At 47.7% G+C, this 25801-nt stretch overlaps 1 protein-coding gene across 4 annotated transcripts in view; it reads right to left on the bottom strand.

The window, feature by feature from the left end:
• KMT2E (lysine methyltransferase 2E (inactive)) overlaps window positions 1-25801 on the bottom strand; it is a 3564841-nt gene that overhangs the window by 1982823 nt on the left and 1556217 nt on the right. For all 4 annotated transcript variants that reach the window (XM_069629119.1, XM_069629120.1, XM_069629118.1 and 1 more), the window contains one exon: window positions 3341-3471. In XM_069629119.1, coding sequence (XP_069485220.1) covers window positions 3341-3471 — 131 coding nt within the window. The remainder of the gene's footprint in view (window positions 1-3340; window positions 3472-25801) is intronic.

Genomic DNA, 25801 nt, shown 5'->3' with positions numbered 1-25801 from the left:
AGGCACAGTGGGAACCGAGAGGAAACGGCAGAAGCACAACAGAAGTGCAGGCGGACTGTCGTCAAAGTAGCAGAAGGAGAAAGGTACACAGACCAGTAGAAAACCATCAGGCGTACAGCTCAGAAAGAACAAAACAGGTAAATGAATGGGAAAAAAACAGTGCTGCAAGGTGGAGCAAGAATGAGGGAGAAAGACAGACAAGAATATACAACGGAACGAAGGGAGAGGGAGAGGAAGAGGGAGAGAGACTTGAGGGACTCCAGGAAAGGTGGAGCGGTGCAGCTAGAGGGACAGATAATGCTGCAGGTAGATAGAGCGAACTGCCGAAAAGAAAAAGAAAGGGCAGAGAGCAGGACAAGGCCTTCCGTGGCAGAATGAAAGGAATGAAAGGGAAGAAACGTACTAGCGTTGAAGTAGCAGGAAAGCAAACCACACTGCAGGTGCAACGCGCTGGACCGCTGGGAGGAAACTGCCTAAGAACTCCCGGTGGTGGCCATGTTGCCAATGACTAGACCGTAGCATGAAGCTACGTGTGGAAACGCAACGGCACAACTCAATGGCGGACCCATTTCCATTTGTGCCAAATGCGCCATGCCCATGGGTGCATGACAGTACCCAAAAGGGGGCTGATCTTCCTCTTCATCTTCCTCAAAGATTGATCCCATTTACCAGGTTTAGCAGTCTTGCAGAGTACTGAAAGCTCTGTTGAAGTTAAAGGTGTCGAAGGCTTCGATGACTTCCTCGAAGCAGTCGGTGAATGGGCTGACATTTTAGTATGCTTCGATGGCTGTAGATGGATTACATTCCCCGAAGGTTCAGGCGATAAACATACCAGCTTCTATACCTTCGAAGAAGGCTTTGATACCAAAGATGAATGCTTCGAAGGGCCAGACACAAGCTCTTTCTTGGGCGTCGAGGAAAACTCCTTAGACTTGTGTCGAGGAGTCTCTCGTCCCAGGCCTTGAGACGTACGAGAAGGAGACACACGAGACTCCCTACTGGTCTTAATAGACGCTGAGGGGTGGATTTTATTCTCAGACGCCTTAAGAGGGGCACTCAGAGGAGTTTGCCTCTGGAAAACTTCAAGCATTTTCAAACAGAAGTTGAAGTCGAGTTCTTTTTTGGAAAAAAAACGTTTTCGGGAGAGGAATCTATGGCATCGTTTTTTATTCTTCTTATGAGAAAACGACAACGAGTGTTGTGAACTAGACCTCGAACGTCTATGGTGTTCAGGACACTTTTTAACAGGAGAAACATCTCTCGATTTGAAGGATGATTTTCTTTTAGATGGGGTAACGGCCGGGGGATTTGGGAGAGGGCTTACCTGCATCGAGTTTTCCCTTCCTTTCCCACAAGGCCTTGACAGTCATGGATTGACATGAGCCACAGCCATCGACTTTGTGGCCGGACCCCAAGCACCACAGACAGACGCAGTGAGTGTCTGTGATAGACATTTTCACTCCAGAGTTTGAGCACCTCTTGAAGCCTGTCTTCGGTGTCAAGGACATTATTCGAAGAATATCCACATGTAGACAAGCATTTCAAAATTTCACTGAGGCCAGTAGCTCCGAAGCACGCAGCAATGTGGAAAAAAACGCAACTGAGGTAACAGTCAGCGTGATGCTTCATACACAAGTGTCAACGTCACAAGGGATGCTACGGAGGCTATCGAGGACCAAGACTCGACACTGCATGACGCTCAACCCTCTGAATATCAAATATGAGGAATACGCGGGAGGACACAATCCATTCGAAATTCCCCTTCTAGTAGGTGCCCCACCTCAAGCCTCCCATTGAGCCATGTAACGCCATGTCTGGTTCTGTGGCCCCTCTGATACAATCCTGTACAGTGCGCCTACCAAATGTTTGTCTCCCGTATAGGTCGTGACATATTTCTCTAAGGGACGCGAGTTCCCTAGTGGCCGTGGACTTTACCGATGGGTTCAGGAGCCAGTGCCTCAGCTGTGCAGAGAAATACAAGCTCCACTCTTATATCACAATCACAGAAAGGGGTTATAATATTATACCAAGATATTTGAGTAGGCTACCGAGTAGGAAATGGATGATGGCTATTTTGTGATTAAGGTTTAATTCATAATGTACTTTTGAAATCTTGGGAGCACAGCAACAAATTCAAAGGGGAACTAAGGCTTTGTAGATTCTGTCATGCTACAGTAGAAACTTTTTAATCAGTTTATGGATTGTTCATTGTTGATGATGACTAGATGTTATTACTTCTCTCGCTTTGTCCATAATGAAGCTAGTCTTATGGACTCGGATTCCTGGAAGATAATTATGAATGGAAATTAAATTGCACCATTAATTACTTCAATTAACTTCTTGCACAAGATTCTTCAAATCAAATTTTAAATAAGTTTGTCGTCTTGCAGTCTAGTATTCTTTCTGCTATTGAGGCTTGTGCTATGCTTCTACTATGTCTATATGTTCATGGATATGAGATACTATGAATTATGCATGAGAATGGAATTTTATCATTTATTCCTTCGATTAATTCACTTTAAGATATTTTAAAAATCAAATTTTACATTAGTATGTTATTTAGCTTTTGGCCCTTTGCTTGAGATCTATGCTCTTATTTTGAAATGTTTATAGGAAGTTTATGAATATTAGAAAGATTTTTTTCTGTATTGTATTAATGTGAAAGGGTTTATTTATCAACCAAACACAACAAGAAAAATCCTTTAAATTCCTTTTCAAAGAGTCTACCCCACCCCCTGGACATCCTACATACCCCCTTGGGATGCCAGCCTCCAGTTTGAAGACCACTGCCATAAAATGGCTCTGCCTGCCTCAACGTTGTTATGAATTTGGGCTCCTTTTTTGTGTTCAGCCTTCCTCCCAGAGCAAGTTCCTCCTAGAGCTCGTCATTTCTCAGATGAACGGCTGCTGCCTATGTTTTTGTTTCTATCTTTCCCGTCTTGCTCTTCACACTTGCACTCTGTGGATTTAACTACGTCTTTCTATCAGTTCTGCTATAAACCATCTACATTTATGAAAAGAAATTAAGATTTGGTTTTCCCAAGTCCTTAGTCAGATTCATGTCTCATTTTCACTTTGTTACAGCCCGACCAGTGCCATAAGGCCTCATGGCATGTGCAGGGAAGATATATCTTAACACAGCTGACAATGATTTTCAAGCTTAAGGTTTTCTTTGCTTTTCATGGCTGTCACTGTACAAAAATCAAGTCTTACTGTACAAAAGAGAAATTAGGTCATATGTTGGAGATTATCATGCTAAACTAGCCTTTAGGTCTTTAAAAACAGGAGAGAATTATCACAGTGAAATGTAAAACAATGTTTTGATAAAAGCAAAACCTACCTTTTAAAAAAATAGCCATTGGCCTCAAACTGCTCTCGTAGCATGAACTTTCCTCTGTATTCAATAACAAGTGTTTCAGGAGGCAAGTCTTCAGCAGCTCTTAGGATTTTCTTGTTTTTATGCACATAACTCTATAAAGAAAAAATATATAAGTATGAGAATTTATAAAAAGAACAAGTACTACAAAAATACCCCTTGTGTTAGTGACTTCACGAGCTAAAAACAGGTCTGACTACTGCAATATATGTATTAAAAAACAATGCAGGTTATTTATCAGTATCCAGAATACTAATTAAAAGTCATGCTAGGATATTCCATAGTGTCAATGGAGGACCTCAGAGCACTTACAAAGATTTTCTTTACAGTCTACTTAGTGCCAAAACCAAATGCGTGTGAAAAGCCCTTCAGATGCCATTTTCTCTCAGCTTTGGCATATTAAACTAAGGAATCTACTAGCATACAATCAACCATAAAACACAATAATTTATATGCCCTTTGTTGTTTAAATCTTACTGCACATTACTTCTCTAGAAATGTCCACTGGCCTTATAATGGTTCTAGGAAAATGTTTAAAGGCTCTGCTGACTGCGGTCCAGGTGGCACCAGAATGAGATCAGGCGCAGGGCAGAATAGGTGTAATCACCAGAAGGGGGGTTTATGGTTCATAAAAGCGCCACTTATTACGTCATTGACTCCCTAATCCCCTGCACAACAGTGGTAAGGAAAATAAGCAATCAATTATCAATAGGACCCAAACATCATCATGTGAGCAGGAGGGAGGGTCAAGACTACTCTGTGAAAAGACAACATTATCCATAAGAAAACATTACTTGGATATATTTCCTCTGCAGGCCGCCTTAGCTGAATGGCAGCCTGTTGGAAATTAGCACATGAGCTAACTGTGCATAGTAGAGGATGGGACAAGGAAGAAGCGGCCAATGGCGTTTGAGGTAAGGAAGGGGACCATGTTGGGGGAGGGAGGAGTGTATGCATGCATGTCAATGAGGACAATAATGGAAGATGTATATAAAGCAACTACAACGTCCAGCTCTTCTAGAATACATGGGGCCTCATTACAGGTCGGGCGGTCCGGAAATAACAGTGGCGGTAAACCCGCCGTCACTGCTAATTCCGGACCGCCCAATCCCGACTCCTGCAGGCGAGAGGTGATGTTCCTGGCGGGTTTAACACCGCCCGCCTGCAGGCGGACGTGGAAACACCAGCACCATCACGAGATGGTGCCGGTGTTTCCACTTCCCCATTACCAATGAGTCCTACGGGACTCAATGGGAATGGGGATTTACCGAATTCTGCCTCTGGAATTCCCGGGACACCAGGGTCGTAATGCCCCGGAATTTCCGGGAGTCACGGAGGCGGAATGGTAATACGAGTCTAGCAGTAACCAGGCGGTTTTACCGCCTCGGTTACCGCCGGACTCGTAATGAGGCCCATGAAGTCAATCAAAAAGACAGTCTCAGTAGTCAATTAGGTGAAGGAGAAAAATTATCGAATGTACATTATGCATGAAAGTTGTTTCTAGAGGGGTTATCCCAGCACAGAGGCCCTTTCAAAACACTAAAAGGGAAGAATGGAACAGGGCGTGGGAAAAGGGAAGAAGTTGAGAGGATAGCAAAGGGAACAAGTATCAAGCTTACATCACTGGCAACAAATGCCACTTTAATGCTACTTCGACGGATTAAAAAGGAAGAGGGGTGAAGAGCAATTTACTTATCTTTGGTAATGTTCCTTCTGATTGATGCAATGATTGCTCCAACATATTCCTCATCTTTGTAAATCTACCTCAGACACAGTATGGGCAAGAAGTTTTCAAACCACCATGAAGCTGTGTGGCACCACTTTTCCCCTGAGCAGCAGTAAGGAAAATGGCAGAACTGTCATTAAATATAATTAGAAAAATTCCATTTTACATAAGCGCAGTGCAGGACCACTTACATTAAATTGCATCTAAAAGGTAATGGTGTGCTCCTATGGGCAATCTCTGGATGGAATGATTGTCTCTTCTAAAGGTAATGGTGTGTGCTGACATAGGCATGGTCTAGAGTGATTATCTCTTCTAAAGCAGATTGCAATTGATATGCTCTGAAATGGTTGTCTCCTCTAAAGGTAACAATGTGCTGCGATGGGAGTGCTACAGAGTGGTTTCCCATCTACACGTAATATTGTGCTGCCATGTGAAAGCTCTAAAGGTATGTTTCACTCCCATGGCTGTGAACTGGACTAATTGCCTCATACAAAGTTATGACAGAATGCCTCTGGTCTCATTAGCAATTGCTCTCTTTTAGTATTTCAATTCCCATCTCCTCTCAATGCCTGAATATACCTGCTAAGAAATCTATATGGGTTAGGAATACCAAGAAGGCTACTTCGGATGCCTTTGTGGCCCTGATCTTGTCTCAGCTAGAAGAACTCTCATAAGATATAGATTGTAATACTCTTACTGAATACTTTAAATTGTTTTTAAAATATGCATTCGAGCATCTGGCACTGCTACGCAGTATAATGCCTAAAGACAAAACTAAAACCAATTCTTGGTTTAATGAAGATATTTCATCCAGAAAGCAGAAACGCGCATGTGAGCGTTTATGGCTGAAAAGCCCTTGTACTGCTTTAAAGACATCCTATAGGGATGCCATTAATGATTATAAAAAGGCTATTCTTGAGGCTAAGCGAGCAAAATACTCTGAGCAAATTCAGGTCCAACTCAAGGGAAATATTTGCCATCCTTCATTAGTTTGAGGGCAAATCTCCTTGGAAGTATGGTGTTGAAATAAATCAAGATTGGTGTCAATCTGTGCAAGATGAACCAGCCCAGAAAACCTCTCGTCATCAAAATACAAATTAGAGCACAGCAGTTGTTACTGGAAAAGTCTTCGGTATTGGGGGATGTGTCAGCCTATTCAAGATTACTTAGGTTAACTGACTTTTTCATTTAGGCAAGTGACTCTGTTAGAAGCAGCGGATATAATAAAAAATATGAAACCTACGTTTTGTCCGGGTCATGCTTATCTGGCTAAACTCTTAAAATGTTCCCTGACTAGCTAACACCATGGATCACTAAAATTATTAATTGTTTCTTTTTAGAATCTAAAGTAACTTCTTAAAGAATCATGGATTTTGCCGCTCTTTAAAAAAGAAAACCTGGATCCTGCAGTACCAGCTAATTTTCAGGCCCTTTCTCATGAAAATATTGAATAGGGTCACATATCTTCAATGATAGAATTCATTGAAGAGCATAATTGACTAGGCAGCAAACAATCAGGTTTTTCAAAATAAACACATGTGAGCAATCTGAGGGTGTCCTCACTTCTTTCCCCAATATATCCTCCCCCGAGTTGGCCAGGAAAAGGCTGTTGCTTTCGGATCCTGACCCTGGGGCTGGATATGCAAAGGAGGATCCTGGGTGGAGGAGACTTGGGGAGGAGGCACCCTTGGGTGAGACACAGTATTCCGCCATTTCCCTTTCACAATTAGTCCACCATTCCCCAGGCCTTTATAGGCTGTTGTCAATCCCTTGCATGGTTTTCCAGAAAATCTTTTCCTAATAAACACTACTCTGGTACTGGGATGAGGAAGAGGGATGCCAAGCACCAAGACTGATATAATGAATGAGCATTTCCTACACCTGAAGTCAAGGGGATGGAATAAATTGGCCATTCAGGTGAGGCTAAGAGCATCACTTGTGGAACGCTTGCCGGAAAAGCTGCAGGTGAAGCCAAAGAGAAGCATGCCTAAAGTGCATGTGAGTTGCAGTCGTTGTACCAGAAACTGATCGTGGTGGACGCATTCGAGAGGTCACTGGAAGCAAAGCTGGTCTACATACCTCATGGAGTCAGAGAGGCTCACTCTCCATGCAGCAGAGGTCGTGGAGACCCTGGAGGAGAGGGTCACCGAGCCGGGAGAAGCAACAGCTACAGAGATCCTGCCAACGTGAAGAACAGGACCTGGAGACAGCGTATATCCAGTGAGTCAGAGAAGCCTGAGTGACACTGAGACGCTGAGTTGTAGACCGTGTGATTGCTGCAGGTCGGGTGACTCGCGAGTGGGAGAGAGACCGTTTGGGCGATAAGAATGGCGGTCAAGTTTGAAATTCAGACAAATTGCAGAATACTTTTGATAATAATGATGAAATAAAACTACTAAGAAAACCTGAGTGAAAGGTTTTGTGAATATCAAACTGCAACAGAGATGAAAAAAAGGCTAACTAGGAGCCGCACGAAACCACATGGTGAATTACATGAAAATAATAAGGTTATTCACCGAAATGACTACCTTACTCCTAGTCCATAGTCCCCTTTCCTCCATACTTATGGACATTCCTCCATCCTGTGGGATGGGACCGGAGCACTTTGTAAAAAGCATCAAATTATTCAAAAAATGTGTCCTTTTTTTACGCAGGGTACCGCACGCGGCCGTAACCCCGCCCTCCTTAGCTCTGCCCAGCGCATCGCCCATCAGTCCTTTTCTATTGCCAGATCTGAGACCTTTAAGCAATAACAGAGGAACCTTATTAGAGGGGACAGCGGGCAGGCGTATGGAGGAAAGGGGACTATGGACTAGGAGTAAGGTAGTCACTACGGTGAGTAACCTTATTATACTCCTACGTCGCGTCCCCTTTCCTCCATACTTATGGGAGATTCCCAAGCATTCCTCACAGGAATTACAGGTGGATGCAAACTCCTTACAAAAATAGGTTTTTAAGCACAGCTTGGCCGAACTGAGCATCAGCCCTGGAGCTCAGATCCAGGCAGTAATGCTTACAAAAACCGATGGGGAGGCCCACGAAGCTGCCCCACGAAGGGGCCAGAAACAATGCACTGTGAATGTTGAGGCACCCCCCAAATGTGAGCCCAGATTCACCTCATGGATGCGGCCACAATCATACATGCACACAACCCTGCCCATGTGAGTGTCATACCCCAACACACACACATGCACGCATCACCACAGACAAGTGCCACACAGACCCATACATGGATGACTCACTCAACAGCCCCATCACCTGAATCGCCACCAATGAAGTTCCAATGCACAGAACAGCATGATGAACTGAATCTGCATGAAGCACGTTGAACCATCACCAATGCCATCCCCCTCTTTATCCCCCACAGGCTCACATACAGAAAGCGAAGAACCTGCCACTGCGACTCAGGCTCCCCCTGCCAAGAAAAATCCCAGGGCACAGGAGACAGGGGACACCCCCACCACATCAAGGGGCACAGGGAGGAGTGAGCCCCTGCAGAGGGTCAAACATCGCAAGAGCGCCACTGCACCAATACCGCAGTCTACGCCAGCAACAATTGCCACACCCACTGATGTGAACCCCCCACCACAGGTTATACCCACGGAGGGCCCTCCCTCCGCTGCCACAAGTTCCACTGGTGAGGCAGCAGCCACAGCGCCGCTGTCAGATGTGGAGGACCCTATAGAGTTCACCATGCAAATGCAGCCCCTAACCCCCCAGGAAGCCCAGAAGCAACTCCACGGCCAACACCAGGATCCAGTGTCCATGGCCAGTCTTGCGAGGAGAACACAGGAGGGTGCTGGAGCCCACCAGTGGCCTCACCTGATGTCCGGGACGTAGAGGAAGGCACATCAGCCACACCACGAGCTGGCCACAGTGGCCATGACCTGGCCACCATCAGGCAGCGCCAGGAGACATTACAGTGCTGGTTAGGTAGCATGTGGAAGAGGCTGCCCGTCTCAGGGGGGAGATCACAGAGACTGCTAGGCACTCGAGGGAGGCGATGGAAGCCTGTACCAACAGGCTGTGCGTGGAGATTGGCCAACTGAGGCAGGTCCACACGCGCATAGCGGACGCGATGGACCGCCAGTTCCCACCACCACCACAGGGACAGACAGCCACCTCATCATCTGCGAGTTCAAGGCAGACAAGCCCCCTCCGCCGCTCCATGCGCACCACAAGGCGCACATCATCCCAACCTCCTAATGGTGGTGGTGGCAATGGGAAATAGGGACAGCAGGGTCTAGCTGTCACATGTGCAGCAGGACACCAACATTGTGCAAGCCACACATGGGGTTGTTGTGGGGGGAGGGGGGAAAGGGTGTTTCGGGAGTGTTGTGGGGGAGGGGGGAAAGGGTGTTTCGGGAGTGTTGTGGGGGGAGGGGGGAAAGGGTGTTTCGGGAGTGTTGTGGGGGGTGGGGTGGGTGAAAGAGTGGTGGGATAGATGGGGACATGCACTTTTTGATCTCATTATACCTTAATACACTGGTGACTAGTTGAAACACAGGCTTGGACTTCATCATTGTGTATGTGTACTTTATTGGTGACAGGGTCCATTGTGCGCTTCACCACAGACACCAGTGCACTAATACCCATATCCATCCTACAGAGTTAAACCATGTGTCTCAGAATATTTGGTTGATCAGATGCTGTTGCACATCGTGTCCCTCCTGGGCATCGCCTCTTGCATGACCAGCATCCCCGTCACCTCCGTCCTCATCACCATCATCATCCTCATCAGGTGGTTGCATTTCAACGTCAGGGGGCAGTGGCACATTCCGTCTGATACACATATTGTGCAGCATGACACATTCCATGGTGATCTTGGCCACCTTCTCATGGCCGTACAGGAGAGCCCCACCCGACCTGCTTATGCACCTGAACCGTGTCTTCAAAAGGCCAAATGTCTGCTCAATCACGACGCGGGTACCGGTATGTGCACGACTGTAGTTCTCTTCGTGCCTGTTCTGTGGGTTCCATACAGGGGTAAGGAGCCACCTATTCAGGGGATAGCCGGCATCACCTGTATGGGGGGAAAATGGGGACCTGTTACTTTTCACCTCAAGAGCGGCCTGTACATATCACACAAATCGACTTTGCATTGTAATTGAAATCCACGATTACCAGCATGCATGCAGACGATCTGTGTGTCTGAAATGTGCAAAGGTGAGCTCGACCGTGCAAGTGGACATGCCCGATTCATGCCTCCGACAGTAATTGACATGTCCTGGGTGAGGCCAGGTCTTAGGTGTCCCTGGGCCCAGGCAAATTTGGTACCACACTGCTAGTGTACTGCCATTCCGACATCGATGTTGCCATGCTGTGAAGCATCACTTCAGTGGTGCTATAGGTGTGTGGTTCAATGCTATGGCTAGGGGTGATCCCTTTGCATGCATTCAAGGGCACATTGCTGTATTGATGTTGTGCTGCGCTAATTCTGTATAACTATCTTGACGCCATGTTGCTGATTTGTGTATTATGTGGTGTGGCATGATGTGCAATGTGGATGTGGATGGATGTGTAATATTTGGAACCCTGGATTGTTCTCAATGTTGTGCAGCTTCAAATTGCATGTGGGTACTTATCAAGTACATTGTGGCCTTCCCTGATGGGACATTGGCGTACATCTGTATGTCCATTTGTCCTACGGACGACAGTCAACACCCAGTTGGAGTATGTATCTCTCCCCCCCCACAATCACACCCAGTTGGAGTATGTATCTCTCCCCCCCCAATCACACCCAGTTGGAGTATGTATCTCTCCCCCCAATCACACCCAGTTGGAGTATGTATCTCCCCCCCAATCACACCCAGTTGGAGTATGTATCTCCCCCCAATCACATGCAGTTGGAGTATGTATCTCTCCCCCCCCAATCACACGCAGTTGGAGTATGTATCTCTCCCCCCCCCAATCACACTGCCATGTGCTTGCCCTGCTACTCACCAAGTAGCCACGAACGTTGTCCGGCTTGTCGCTCCATGTAGCGTGGTATGGTTGAGTTACGCAGGACCATAGAATCATGGGTTGATCCGGGAAATCGGGCACAACAATGTGTGATTATCTTGTTTGTGTCACATACCATTTGGACATTGATGGAGTGGAATTGCTTTCTGTTTCGGTAGACTACTTCATTGTGATGTGGGACCACCAATTCCACATGGGTACAGTCGATGGCCCCGATGCAACTTGGGATGCCTGCCAGTGAATAGAAGCCAACTTCGGTGTTTGCGGTCTCCTGGGCAGTCCGTGGCAGGAATATGTGTTCAAGTGCATGCTTCAGGAGGGCATTGAGTACCTGGTTCAGCGTGCGTGAGAATACTGGTTGTGAGATGCCATGCATCTGCCCCACTGTATGCTGGTAGGTGCCTGTGGCCAGGAAGTGGAGCACAGTCACCACCTTCAGTAGAGGGGGGGTGGCAGTTCTGATGTCTATGAGGCTCACAATGTCATCATGTATTATGTCCACGATGCTGGTGATGGTATCCCGGTCCAGACGGTACAGGGTGTGTATCTGCTCAGGGGTTAGGTTGAATGGACTGGCTCGGATTCTGGGGATTGGTGGCTGCCTCTGTGGTATTACTAGGTGCCCTGGTGGTGCTTGCTGCGCCTGTCTTGCCCTCCTCCTCCTCCTCGTGTGTCTCCTCTGTGCTGCCTGTTGTTGTTGCTGCTGCACTGCAATCATGTCCTCCAGCCCATGAAATGCTGCTAGTATTGGAACCATCTTGGTGTGTGAAGGGGTGTGGTGTGCTGATTTTGTGCTGCCACAGTCTCCATTGTCTCCACCTGTGCTGATTGTGTCCACCTGTGGCAGGTGGGAACACTGCTCAGTTCTCTTAACGGGTGGGTCGCGATGCCGGTATTAGCGCCATGCCGGTAAGGGGTTTTTGGGGCTTTACCATGGTGCTATTGGCATGTCCACATGGCTTGTGATGGTGTGCTATTAGCGCCATGCCTCTATTTACGGGATGAAGGGTTGCGCGCCCGCAAACTAGCCGCTATTAGTGGCACCGTACTTAGCGGTGCCGCTAATAGCGGTAATCCGGGTCGTAATTGGCATGGATGTTTAACAATACCGGTATTCCCTTACCGGGAATGTTAATCCCTTACCGCACAACGTGTAATGAGGCCCAATGTGTTCCATTCATCACCACAGGCCAACTGCACTGTGGAAAGAATGAACAGGGTATTGAAGACTAAGCTCTCTAAACTCTGTGCTATGCTAAAAAGAAACTGGGTGCACTGCCTCCCTCTGGCCCTGTTCAGTTTGAGGACTCAGCCCTGCAAAGACCATCACCTCTCCCGCATGAAATAGTGACAAGGAGATACATGCACACGCCATTATTCCCTGTGCATAGTGCATCTGATGATCACAGGGCTACGTCAATTTTGGGGGATGAGTTTCATTCATAATTGACTCAGTTATCAAAGTGTATTAAATACCTTTCTCAACAGATTGCTCCACATCGGACGGAATAAGGTGAAAACAGTACTGCGCCAGAACCTGCGAGTTTGCCACCGTTACAACTGTTCCCTGGTGACAGGGTGTACGTTAAAAATGTTCTGCACAGGTGGAGCGAGTCTCGTTACAGGGGACCTTACACAGTAGTGTATGCTTCCCTGCTTGCGTTCAAAGTAAAAGAATTACGGAATTGGGTGCATTTATCTGATGTTAGGAAGGCACCACAAACATTGCCTCTAATGACAAGTATTTTTGCAGAGTGTTTCTAATTTGATGATTTTTGTGAAAACAGATTTACAGCATTTCTTAATGAAGACTAGTTAAGTTTTAGTAGGTGAATGGGTTATTGAGATTTTGCTCAGGCTATTTTTAAATGATGTTTTCTATTATGTATGTGCGAGTTTCGAAATTTTTCAGTGGTACTAATGTTACATGCTTCTTGCTTGTTTGTAGGCGGATGCTTTTTCCTCTTATGTCGATTTTTTCTGTGTCTACTTTTATATTTATCTACTAGGTCATAAAAAGGGGGGTTGTGGGTGTATCATAAGGGGATTCGAAAACAATACATTTCTGGATGCTACAACACCAAGTGATGATTACATGACCACAGTAGTGAATTTTAAATGAATGAGAATACAATACACAATAATATTGAACCTAAAGTTGCAGGGTAAAAGGGGTTTAGATAAAGGAAATTAAAACAATCGGTACAAAGGTGTAGTATTTGATGCAATGTTTGATCTTCACCACCCAGAATTTAGTAATATGTTGTACAGTCATATAAACTTGGTAGGGAAACAGAGGTATAACAGGAGTTATGTCTGCTCCTTCATCCCCCAATGCGGTCTGGGGCACCCAAAATGTTAGTACCCCAGGAAATATCACCCTTGGAAGCCCAGTGTTTGGTGTATTTAGCGCTGTGTCGGGTCTGTATTCTGTTCCAGGGGCACAAGGTACAAGTTGTAATAATGGACAAATTTTGAAATTGGATGTGTGACTGTTTATGTTGAACAGATGAGAGAAGGCGGTGGTGAGCTCGCGGCAGGGGGTTTGGCAGGGTTTGGAGAAGAAGTTTTTTGAAACATTAATAAGAACTGTTTCATAACATGGACTGCATATATATCAAAACTAACATTGACTGAAACACGAGAAACTCCAGTAAAACGTCAACCATCAGAAGGATATCAGTTCTGTTTTCAAGGACATGGAACTGTTCCTGTAGTCGCTGTTAGGAAAGATTTCTCTTTGCTGCACCTTTCCTTCCATCTTTATGGAACCCCCAAACTTTTTGCTTTTTTTTAAATCTGACCTGTACTTTTTGCAGTGCAGTGAAGCCTTGGCTTCACTACACTGGCTTGGGCTCATATGCCATGGGGAAACTGACATGTCCTTCAGGCTGTTAGTACTGGGAAACATTGTTTCCCATAGTCATGTTACTGTGTTACTACTTTTGGTTACTTTTTTATCACTTGTGGTAACCTTTTATCATTGTACAAAGTAGCTTACATTGCAGTACAATGGGATACATTTTTGTTTTGCCCTAGACTAATACTCTGAAGATGTTTGGTTACTCTAGGTGTACTAAAAGGATAAGCTGGTGGCAGCTGTGACTTTTTCCCACTTTTTGGGATTTTTCATTTTAGCCTTACCGCGTTTGTCTACTAACTGTGGCTACTGGTCAAAGATGGCCATGCCATGAGATTTTTCACTTGTCCTTTTGCCTTCTTGTTCTTTAGCCTTCTTCCTGGCCTGAGAGCCCAGGAACATCCTTGTAGAACTTCCAGTGCCCGGGAAAGCCGAAGCTTTTGGTGCGCTACTGGAGGGCTGTGTGTGTTTGCCGGCAGGATGTGGGCTGAGACTGTCTGATCCTAATCCACAGACTGGTTTCGGGGTGTCCGAGTGGTATGCATGAAGGTTCCAGCCAGTGGTCCTGATTGGACCACTGCTGGGGTGTGTGTGTGTGGGCTAGTCCTGCTATTGGCTAGTGAGGGTAGCTGCTCTCACCTGGCTTTGGGATAAGAGGACCCCTGAAACTTGAAAGAGTCAAGTATACTGTCCAACTGTGAGACCCGCAAAGAAACCTGAGACCTGACTGAAGGAGGCCTGGTAAACAACTTCTGCTGCTGTTCCGGAGGAGCCCTGTCTTGCTCATGATCTTTAGCAGTCCTGTGAATGTGCTGCGACCCTTGGAGTAAAGAGACCATTCATTCCTGATGTCTGCTCGGTGCCCTGCCAAAGGAAGCATTTTGAAGTGTCCTGGAACCGTCCTGTGGATGACCAGCTTCGTTTTGGGGAACCTTGCTGCCGGCGTCACCGTACCGAGTCTGGGACTGAAACTTGGGGGATCCTCAGCTGGCCGTATGAGAATACCTCCAGCAAAATTTCAGCATCCTACTAGCTTTGAGAGGACCCAAGATAGGAGGGAAAGTCCGACCACAGCTGCCGAGTCCTTTTGCATCGCTGTGCTGCAGCGACCACCATCCAAAATAGCTTACCTGACTCAAGTCAAGTCCTGAGAGGGGTCCTGCATCGCGTTTTGCTGCATTCTTCAATCGAGAGTCATTGCAACAGTGAAAGGCACCAACCGGAGATCAGCAGGAAAGGCAACGTCGGACCCTCTTCCTTTGTCTTGCCAAGTCTGGGGAAGAATCAGAGTATGGGGGTAACTTACAGAGCTTCTAACCTACCCCTATACTCCCATTATAAGTCAATGGGCTTATAATAAAACTTAATTCTAACATTATTGGCTTTGCCATTGCTTGCTTGCGCAAGACATCTCACTGTTGGGGCTACATTTGGGCATTAGTCTAACTTGAACCTTAACCCTAAGAACCCTTCACTGGACCTGAGACCGTACCTGCATGTTTTCCTGCTTCATAAATTCTGTGGAACTTTTACGTGAACTATAGGGCAAAAGGCCCCAGACAATTTAGGGCGGGGCAGTTTTATTTAGGGATCATCTCTGTCGACCATAAGTGCATAATACTATTCTAACATTTCCTTTGCAGGAGTTTCTGATGTGTATTATGCCATATAACAAAGTGAATATATATAGGTATTTAGTGTAATAGTCTTGTGTGATAACTCTACTTGCTAGTAGTCATTTTTCATAGTGTGTTTTTGGCCATAAATAAATAACTGTATTGTTATACATCTTGTCTAAGTGTAGTCTGTGATTCCCATTGTGTGACCTCATTGTGGACCCTTTACAAGCTCACGGCCTCTGAAGAATATAGCCTAGACTGCCTGTCACTGCTACCAAAACTGGTCTGACTACAGTTTCCCAGTGTTGTTCCTGTCACAATATAGGTTGGCCTTCTATAGATCTGTCCACCATGGCAGAGTATAGAAAATCAGTTCTAAAAGGCACTAACATGAAGAGCAACAAGACCGTTCATTCCAGATCTTGCAAAAGGAACAGCGCCTCTGATGGACCTGTACTGGGTTTGCAGTCAACAAGCATACCTGCATCTTCCTTCTTCCTGGTGACGCACGTGTGCACTAACAACACTGCAGTCAGCTATCCTAGTGGTGCCTGAATCTCACCTGACAATAGCTTCCAAGCATGGGATTTCGCAATCTATCCCATCCTCCATCTAGCTGTCACGACCCTCGCCCAAAACCCCCTCTGGCAAACCCATTGGCCAGGTGGAGTCAGAACTCGGGCCTCTAGAGCCTGGCATCCTCTTCAAAAGCCCTCGAGGCTCATACACCATGAACAACAATGTGCTTGGGAACTACTTTATTGTATTGTCAGCCAACATGGAGGCATCCACATAGCTTGGTTCCTAAGAACCAAGTGATGCGGTCTAGTGTTTTGGGTGTGGCAGGCCTGGAACTACTTTCCCTGGTACTACTTTACCAGGGCTATATAAACCACACCCTGACTGCAGAACATGCTTTGTGTTACTTTGCAGCTTGCAACGTGACGCTCACCGTGTCCAGCTATTCCCTCGAACCTCGGAGAAGCAGAACCTGCAAGGAGACAAAAGGAACATCATTAGCAGCAGCATCTTACCTGCAGTCTTTATCTTTAAACACTCGCAGCTACTGAGAACAGCTTCCTCGAATCTGCACGCCTCCCGGACAGAACGACCTGAAAGAGGAAGATAGAGGCAACATTAAAGAAAGCTGTAGAGACATTTACAAATTACGGACTGCTCAATAGGCTTACCTCGCTGGCCGCCTCTCGGCTGGTACCACTCCGGACATTCCACTCGCGCTGAAGAACACCGCGACCTACAAGGAAGGAAAACACAGGTTAGCAAAGGCAAGACTTCGCATCGCTACGCATAGCGCTTATTTACCGCATCATAGCGCTCTTAATGCGCCATCATTTACCAGCGTGGCTCAACCAAGCCAGTTCGCTGCGCTGAAACTCTGCATACCTAAGGGAGAAAAAAGACATTTTAAACAAAGAAAGGCAAGCAGGATAGCAACAAAACTAAAGAACAGCAATAAGACCTACCTGAACAATATCAAACGGGCCGGCGTCAGTGAAGTAGCTAGACTGCACTCGCCCATGAAAGACAACGCGCCCCTGCAAAGAAGGCAGGACGGAGAGCACGCCTAATTCTACCACAAGGCAGAACCTTCCCCGCAGACCACATCAGGGCAAAGCTGAGAAGCATACCAGCGAGTAACCCAGCTGAGTGGCGTCCCTGTGGACACCAGGTGAGCGTAACACCAACCCTCCCAGAATGAAGAAGAGGTCGGTGAAACTGAGAAGGAAGAAATCAAATTATTTGTTGGAAGACTCATTCAAGTTGCTCGAAGCAGTTCCAGATAAACACTGGCTGTACTATCAAGACGGAGGTGTTCTTTGCATCTCTCCTAACACCAGGGATCCAGGCTGCAGCAAATGCAAAGTGGTTGCAGATTGTCTGGTGGGAAGTGATCCAGTTGGTGAATGACACTGATCAAGGTCTAAATGCTATCAAGAGCGAGTTGAGGGCGATCCGGTTGATGAAGCTTCAAAATATGGTATGTCCTACATCTCCTGATGGCAATGGAAGGTGGCGTGTGCAAAACGACAGGGTTATCTTGCTGCACATACATACTCCTGAATGGTGCAGAGAACAGGTCCTTGGCACACATTAAAGTGAAGCAGGCATGCAGGCCGAAGATTGTTTCGACACGTTGTTTTCATGGGTAGCATCCCTGCTTGGGGCAGTAGTGAAGATACCGGTTCCGATCGTGGTGCTGTTACGCTCACCTGGTATCCACAGGGACGCCACCCAGCTGTGGGGACTCTGGTGCCCTTCTCAGCCGCTCCCAGGTGTAATCAGCGGAGAAGTTCTGCCTGGAAAACAGGTGGGCAATGTTCAAGACTGGGCAACTGGGGTAAGAGCCTCCCAACACACCGTATGCCCGCAGCCCCTACCTGGACCTTTCCTCACCTTGTTATGGGTTTTGGTGTGCTCTCTGTCCTGCCTTCTTGGCAGGGGCGCGTTGTCCTTTGTGGGCGAGTGCGATCTAGTCACTTCACTGATGCAGGCCCTTTAGAGTCTTTCGGGTAGGTCTTATTACTGTTTTACTGTATGCCTTTCTTGGATTTAAATAATGTCTTTTCTCTCTCCTTAGGTGCGCGGAAGTTCGCTGTGGAACGTTGGCTGAACTGGGACTCACCGGCAGGTGATGGTGCTTCGAGAGCGCCTTGATGCGGTAAGTAGGCGCTATGAGCAGCGCTATGATGTCTTGCCTTTGCTAACATGTTGTCTTTTGTTCCCGTAGGTTGCGGTGCTCGCCCAGAGCAAGAAGTCCCAAGGCGATGCTGGTCGATGGGCGACTCGTGAGGTAAGCTGCCGGCACAACTGTAAAATGTCTAATGTCCGGTTTCTCTCCTTTTGCAGATCCGACGGTCCGGGAGGTTCGCTGTTCCTTGGATGCTGATTGCAGGAGCGGATGGCAGCTAGCGGTGGAATCGCAGGTAAGCTGCTGCTATTAACGATGTCCTTTTGTTTTTCAGATGCTGTTCTTCCGAGGTTCTCAGATGCAGCTGAACACGATGAGCGTCACGTTGCAGGATTGCAAAGTAACGCAAAGCGTGTTCTCCAAGTCGGGTGTGGTTTAAATAGCATCAAGAAAGTAGTCCAGGTAAAATAGTCCCTAGGCTACCACATCCAAAACACTATACCGCATAGCTTGGTTCCAAGGAGCCAAGCTATGTGGATGCCTCCAAGTTGACTGGCACTGAAATAAAGTAGTTCACAAGCACAAGTCTTCATAAAGTATGAGCCTGGTGCCAAAGGCCCCAGGACTGGCCCCAAGAGGGCCTAGGCAAAGGTTGCCTAAGCTTGTTAGGGGCCCGAGCCGAGACCCCTCCTGGCCCATGGGCCAGACTGGGGGGTTTCAGGAAGTGGGTCGTGACAGGTGCTCCTACCAGTGTTGTTCTGCACGTGCCAGATGATGCATCAATGCTGTGCAAAAACCATTCCTAACAGTGCAATGATGATGCTTACTATTGGGCCAGGAATGGCTCTTCCTGGTACAAGGGATGGGCAGGCTAAAACAGAGGGCCCAAATAAGCCACAAATGGTTAGAATTAAGTGGCCCATAGACCCCCCAGGAACATTAACTTCACCCCCACAACTATGTGGAGCACTGGGCCGACTTAGCCGGGTATAGTGATTCTCTGTATCTTACATAAGTATGGCACCATAATACAGAAAATAAAATGCTGTATGTGCAGTTACTGGGTATTCGGCATGAACTAAAATAACAAATCCCATTATACCGAACAGGGGTTGAGGGGGTGTCCCCCGCTCGCTGTGTTTGGTATAATGGGATTGGGGGTGGTGGGGATGTTCCCCGCTTCCAACACTGGATTTAAGAGTTGGCCTGAATCCTTGCAGGCCATGTCGGAGACACAGAATAACAAGGCCCCATTTCTTGCTTGAGTATCACATTCTTATTTCCAGGCATGGTAGGGAACACACACGTAAATGCACATATAAATGTGTCTAGCTAGGCCTCTGAACAATTAGATAAGAATGCAAGCAGTCAAACTGGAGAATCGCTGCAGGCCAGTACAAAGGCCATACTCATGGGAGCCGGGCAGAGGTCTTGAGCTGCCAAAACATGAACTGAGATTTAGGGCACTAACGCCCCCAAAAATAAAGGTAATTTCATTTGAACTACCAGATGCACAGGAGAAAGGCTCTTCAACCCTTCACAAATTGGATGGATTACTGGGACACTAGGTCTATCTCTGGGGAGGGGTAACTGATACAGGGGGAGTAGAGAACAAGAAGGTCTGTGATTTGTACCAGGGAGAGCAAAGGGTGATGACAAAGTTATAAGATTGCAACAGGGTGGCATGGCGGGGGCGGGGGTTACATGTCTGGGAGGAGAGGGAAGTTGCTTTGTTTTCAAGGACCAGGCTGACCTTGAGGTTATCTGCAGAGTTCATGTTGACGAACAGGTGCATATGACAGGGTTAGGGGCAAAGATAGGGTGGTGTCTTTTTAAGTTTAACCAATTACGTTGCAGCGCTTCGAGGTAAAGGGACCGTTACCCACTTGGTGAGAAGATGGATGAGACGACACAACCAAATGGAGAAGGGTTCATATGTAACTATTAGCATGTAAATAGGCGGTAGCCAACGAGGGTGGGGGATGAATACTGTATACCGAATTCGTCATGAATGACGATTTGTACGTTTATAAGATGAACTTCACTTTGATGACGAGAGAGCGCTCTGCAGCAATGTATTTATAATACCCTGTCGCCATTTTCTTTTTGTATACAAAACAAAGCTCTTGTTCTTCTCGAAAAAGGGTGCACCTAGCCTTTTTCCATAACGGGTTGTTTTTACTTTGTCGGGTTGTTGTGGACAGTAGACAAAGGGGGCGCAGATGTGGCTTTGAGCATCGGGCGGGCAAGGATCAAGTGTTCCTCAGGAATGGCAAGGACAGGCACATGTAAAACACAGAGAAAAATTGATAAGTGTCTGTATCTTCATTTTCTTTTGGCTCCTTGAGCCATGTCAAATGTTAAAAATACTTTTGCCACACATTTCCACATTCTTGGTTTACATGCACCACCCCTTCTTCTGAGACTGCCATCATGTCATGATGCCCGCTCCCGGGGAGCCGGTTCAAGCCCTTCGTCCCCGAAAGCGGACATCCAGTCCCCAAGGAAGGACCCAGCAACCCCATATAGGGGCCCTTTGGACAGTGTCCAGGCGCCTATGGCGCCAGGCTCATAAAAGACATCAGTCCTGGCGCCATAGGCGCCAGGCTCATTATGGGAGTGCTTTGGTGCACTTACCTGATGCAGACCATGCTGCAGGATCCCGGCCTCCTTGAGGCCTGAAAGGAACTACTTTACCTGTGGGACTAATTTACCATCCGGGTGTGGTCGGGGAAGGATACATACCTGATTGGAGGAAGGATACATACCTGGAACTTCTTCCAAGGCTATTCAAACCCCACCCGAACAGCCACACGTGCTTCGCATTGTTCTGCATCTAGCAGCTGGACGCTCACCGTGTCTGCTCCTGCATCCTGACTTCTGCCACGCCTGCCAGCATCCTGGATCACCTGCAAAGGAAGAGAAGAAGAGAACAGAAGAAGGAAAAGTCCTTACCTGCTAAATCCGCATCCCGGATACATCTCGCCGACAATCCTGAAAAGGAAGACTTTTATTTAAAAGCTCATCGCGTCGATCGCTGCAGCGCCGCATTCCACTCACCTTTACAGGGCGCCTCCATGTTCAGCAGCGATCATCCGGATTCGCAGTCACGCCCCAGCGCCTAGGGAGAAAAAGACCAGAACAAAAGGTGAGAGAGAGAAGGGAATAAGGAAAGCTAAATCTCCATGTTAAGACTTACCTGTTGATTCATTCCCTCTTCATTTCGGGTCCGCGCCGCATCCTGGCATTTCCGGACCCCAGCCCCTAAGGGGAAAAAGAGACATCAGCGTTAATGAGCGAATGAAAAGACATTACCAAAAAACGCTCATTAAAGACTTACCTGATTTCTACAAGGATTTCACCTCTCATCTCGGGTCGGTGCCTGTTCCCGGGCATTCCGTACCCGGCCCCTATGGGGAAAAAGACACTAGCATTAGAACATTAATGCATGGACACAAGTGGAACCTCTTATCAAAAAACTTACCTGGAAGCCAAGCAAGTTTGGTTCTCACCAATCCGAAAATCCAGTGAAGTAACTGGATACCAACTCGCCCCTGCATCAGAAGCAGGGTGGAGAGCTCGTCCTTCCAGACCCTAAGGTGAGACGCTACGAGGAATCACAGAAGGGTTTCGAGGAGGGTGAGAGGGGAAAGTGGGGGGCCAATTGCATTACCCCGCAGACAGTTAATCCCCTATTTTCGCCTACAGAAGGATACTTCTGCGAGCCAGACAAGCCAGATTTGGGGGGCCCGGTCCAGTCCGTCTTCCGAACCCTGTGCATCACCTTAGAAGAGGTCACAGCAGCGCGAACCAGGCCAGCGACTCGGTGGGAGTCAGGTGAGCTTTACACCTCATTTCTCCAGCTCTGCAACTCTTCACCCCTGGCTCCGATCGGTTATTGGTAATAATAGCCCCTTTTAAACTCAATTGGACTCTTTGCGTACACAGAACATTCTTCTGCTATTTACAGTCAGCAGCTGAGCATTCTTCATCAACAAGTAGAATGGATGCTGGGACCGATTGCCCTTGGAACTGCCCTCAGACCCTGCACAAAGCTAGGTGCACTAGACACAGTGCATCTGCTAATGCTATTTCATTTGGGATAAACACCCTAGGGACACCAGAAGCACAGGGGATGAGAGAGCAGATGTAGCAAAATCCTACAGATCTCTCTTCCCCCAATTCTCTTCATGTGGCAATATCATACATTGGGCCTCATTCCAAGCTTGCCGGTCCAGTAAAATAGTGGTGGTAACAACGAATACCAGCACTTTTACCCGACCGGCAAAGTACGCGTGAGGCGGACCACCATCTGGAAATAAAGGCGCTGTTGAATCCGGCAGCAATGAGCTCTGGCTGCCCCCTAAGTGATGGCGGTAATACCGCCACAATGGCAAAACTGCTGCATCACGAGGCTTATCCTTCAGGTAACATCGCCCAAAAAATGGCAGTAACACAGCCAAATGTTAGGCAGCGAAACATCCACCTGAAAGAAGGTGGTAAATGGCAGAACATGCATGCAGGTGCGAGGAATGAGGCCACAGGGGCATCCAATGCAAAAAAGGCCACACCATCAAAATGACGCAAATCCAAACACCACAATGCCGCCACTGACTGCAGTCAGCATTGACCTTCAGCTGCTCCAGGCCAACATTGTGCTGCAGAGACTGAGGACCAACAGAGAGCACAAGAAGCATTGGACAGGAGGATGATGAGGAATGAGACAAGGAGGAAGCGGCGCAATGCAAGGCGTGCACCCATACCCCGTATACGGGCAACACCATGGACCCTGAGAGACATGCAAACCCTATCCATGAACCGCCTCGATGGGGAGAGCATAGCATATATCCTCAGCATGATCCAGAGAGATATTGAGAGCAGGATTGGTATCCGCACAGCCACCACTGCTAGTAAAGGTAGTGTCGGTCCTGCATTTCCTAGCAACTGGCACATTCCAGCATACTGTAAATCAGCTGCATGGATTAGCAGAGCCAATATTCTAAAAAGTGTTGGTGTAGGTGCTGGATGCACTCCTGCTGCATGTGGGACAGCACATCGCTCTCCCAGCCATCCTGGCACAGGTGAACGCCACTAAGGCAGGTTTCTACGCCATGGCAGGCATGCCCAATGTGGTAGCTGCCCTGGATTGCAGGCATGTCGAGCTGGTTAGACCCCATGCCCAGGAGGAAATCTACAGGACCCAGAATCAGTACCATTCACTGAACGTCCAGCTCACCTGTGATGCAGACCTCATGATCACCCACTGCTTAGCCAAGTTCCAAGGCTCAACTCATAATGCCATGGTCCTGCGCAACAGCACGCTGCCAGCGTACATGGAGGGACACAGAGGGTAACATACCTGGGCACTGGGTGAGTAGAATTCACAGTACACAGAGAGCTGTATTTGAGCAGTGAGTAGTCACAATGCCAATGATTGGGCCGGGAAGTCCCCCACATATACCGGACCCACCCCCTCCACCCAACCCCCAACATGAAAGGCTGCTGTTCACTGTAATGTGACATGACACACCGAGCTGCAGTGAATGGGCAAACTGCAACCCAAGCAGGCGACAGACACACAGGGCCACAGGTACCACAATGCAACAGCGCAAAACACACAGAAAGCATGCCTTGGGCATCCAGGCATGGGTGTGTAGTTGAACTGAAACCATGTGCATGGGGGTACAAATGTCCCTTGAGGTGTACATCCAACATTTCACAACGCACCCCTTCCCCAATGTCAAATGGCACAGTCAGCGGGAGCGCCCATCACATCATCACACAAGTGAATCAATTAACTGCATGGCACACTGTGTGTCAGCATGGAATGCTGACCCAGAGACACACATTGTGCATGCAGAAGGACACCTGCAAGCTACGGGCCAACGTCACATGAATGTGAACCAGACACATGGGGCGCACACTGTGTTACTCAGTGCCGAACATCGCCATACATAAGATGTGTGCCAGATGAAATCACACAGGGGTACCCCTCAGCAGCAAAAGACACGGCATGTTATCCAGATCAGTCCTATGTGCCCACAAACATGGCTGCGATGTATGTGGGGTGTGAGCATCATTAAGCATATCTGACCCCCCCACCCTACGTAGGTGGGGCCTCTCTCTGGAATAGCCCCTGCCCCTCTGAGGCTTGAGCCGGACATCCTTAACTTCAGGTGACTTGGCCAAATTGTACCCATCCCTACCTCCTTACATCTATCCTTTCCTTGCCAATCACCCCTCTGTCACTGAGACCTGCGGCCTGGACCTTCATGCTACTCACAGGGTACCAGGCACCCTCCCACCACTGCTCTTGTTGGCACCCTACCTGGCAGCTGTGCACACTAGCCTTGGGTCCACTCCGGCCTAACACCTAGCCAGTGGTCTCCTACCCTGGCACCCCTCTGCACTTCCCTCCCGGGCCCACAACAGCACTTGCCCATACCTTGTACCCCCTCCTCTATCTCCTGCACGTCTCTTCCCTGCACTTGCAAATCCAGATGCCAAAAGGCCTATTAGGCCCACGATTGCATATGTACAGTCATTTGGCATTGTTTTTTTATTCTCTTGTCCCTTCCCCATAATGCCTGGTTGGGCCTGGAAATACTATTTCATAGTATCAGTGCCTAATGAAAGCACCACTAACTGAAATGAACATGAATGAGTGAAATAGTATGCTCTACATCCAATAGGCCATATGCAAATAAGTGTACTGTGCAACCACATGTGACCTGTTGTTTTACCCTGACCATCACATCAGTGCTGGACTGATACACCCAACCACTGTACCCAATTACATGCTCCCATGTCTATCCCCTTTGCAGGTGGCTCAGGATATCCACAGTTCCAATGGTTGATAACTTCCGTGATGAATCCCCCCCATACACCACAGGAGGTGGCATACAATTGTGCCCACATTCGGACCGGGGTGGCGACTGAGCGCATATTTGGCCTGTGCAAGGCACGCTTCCGATGTCTACATCGTACAGGGGGAGCTCTGATGTACAAGTCCGGCGTAACATACCCCTGCCCCCAGATGTGGATGATGATGATGATGCAGTACCTGCGGGTGGCAGACATGAGGACACTGCGCGTGCAGAGGCTAGGCTGGGTCGGATTGCTCGCCAAGAGCTAATTGAGAACTTGTTTTGATGCTGGCTATCACTATGCCTTGCAATAAATCCTTCACTGTTAATTGCACACAATAAAGACATGCACACAATGATGAATGTCCGATCAAGGTTGCAAGTGAAAAGTATTTATATTTTAAAATGACAGTGAAAATATACATGTATTAGACATCCCATCACAAACTCCAACACCCTCACCAATCACCCACCTAATATAACACCCTCACCAATCACCCACCTCAACACCACCCTCATCAATCACCCACCTCCCCAACAGTACGCATCAGCGCCATAGCTTTGCAGTGCCTCACTTTCGGGCACATTTGGGACTGGGGTCTGGTTCTTGGAGCTTTGTTTGGAGGGTGCGCATAGAATGTCACCTTGGCGTGGTTTCATGGGACCCGTCAGTGGGCAAATTGGAGGTGTAGGGCCCGGGAACCTGAGCATGAATGTATTGCAGTTTTAACTGAATGGCC

Source organism: Ambystoma mexicanum, chromosome 12 (assembly GCF_040938575.1).
Source record: "Ambystoma mexicanum isolate Mex_15411 chromosome 12, UKY_AmexF1_1, whole genome shotgun sequence".
Classification (NCBI taxonomy): domain Eukaryota; kingdom Metazoa; phylum Chordata; class Amphibia; order Caudata; family Ambystomatidae; genus Ambystoma; species Ambystoma mexicanum.
Note: the sequence above shows the minus strand (reverse complement) of the source record. Positions and strands in the feature narration are given on the sequence as shown.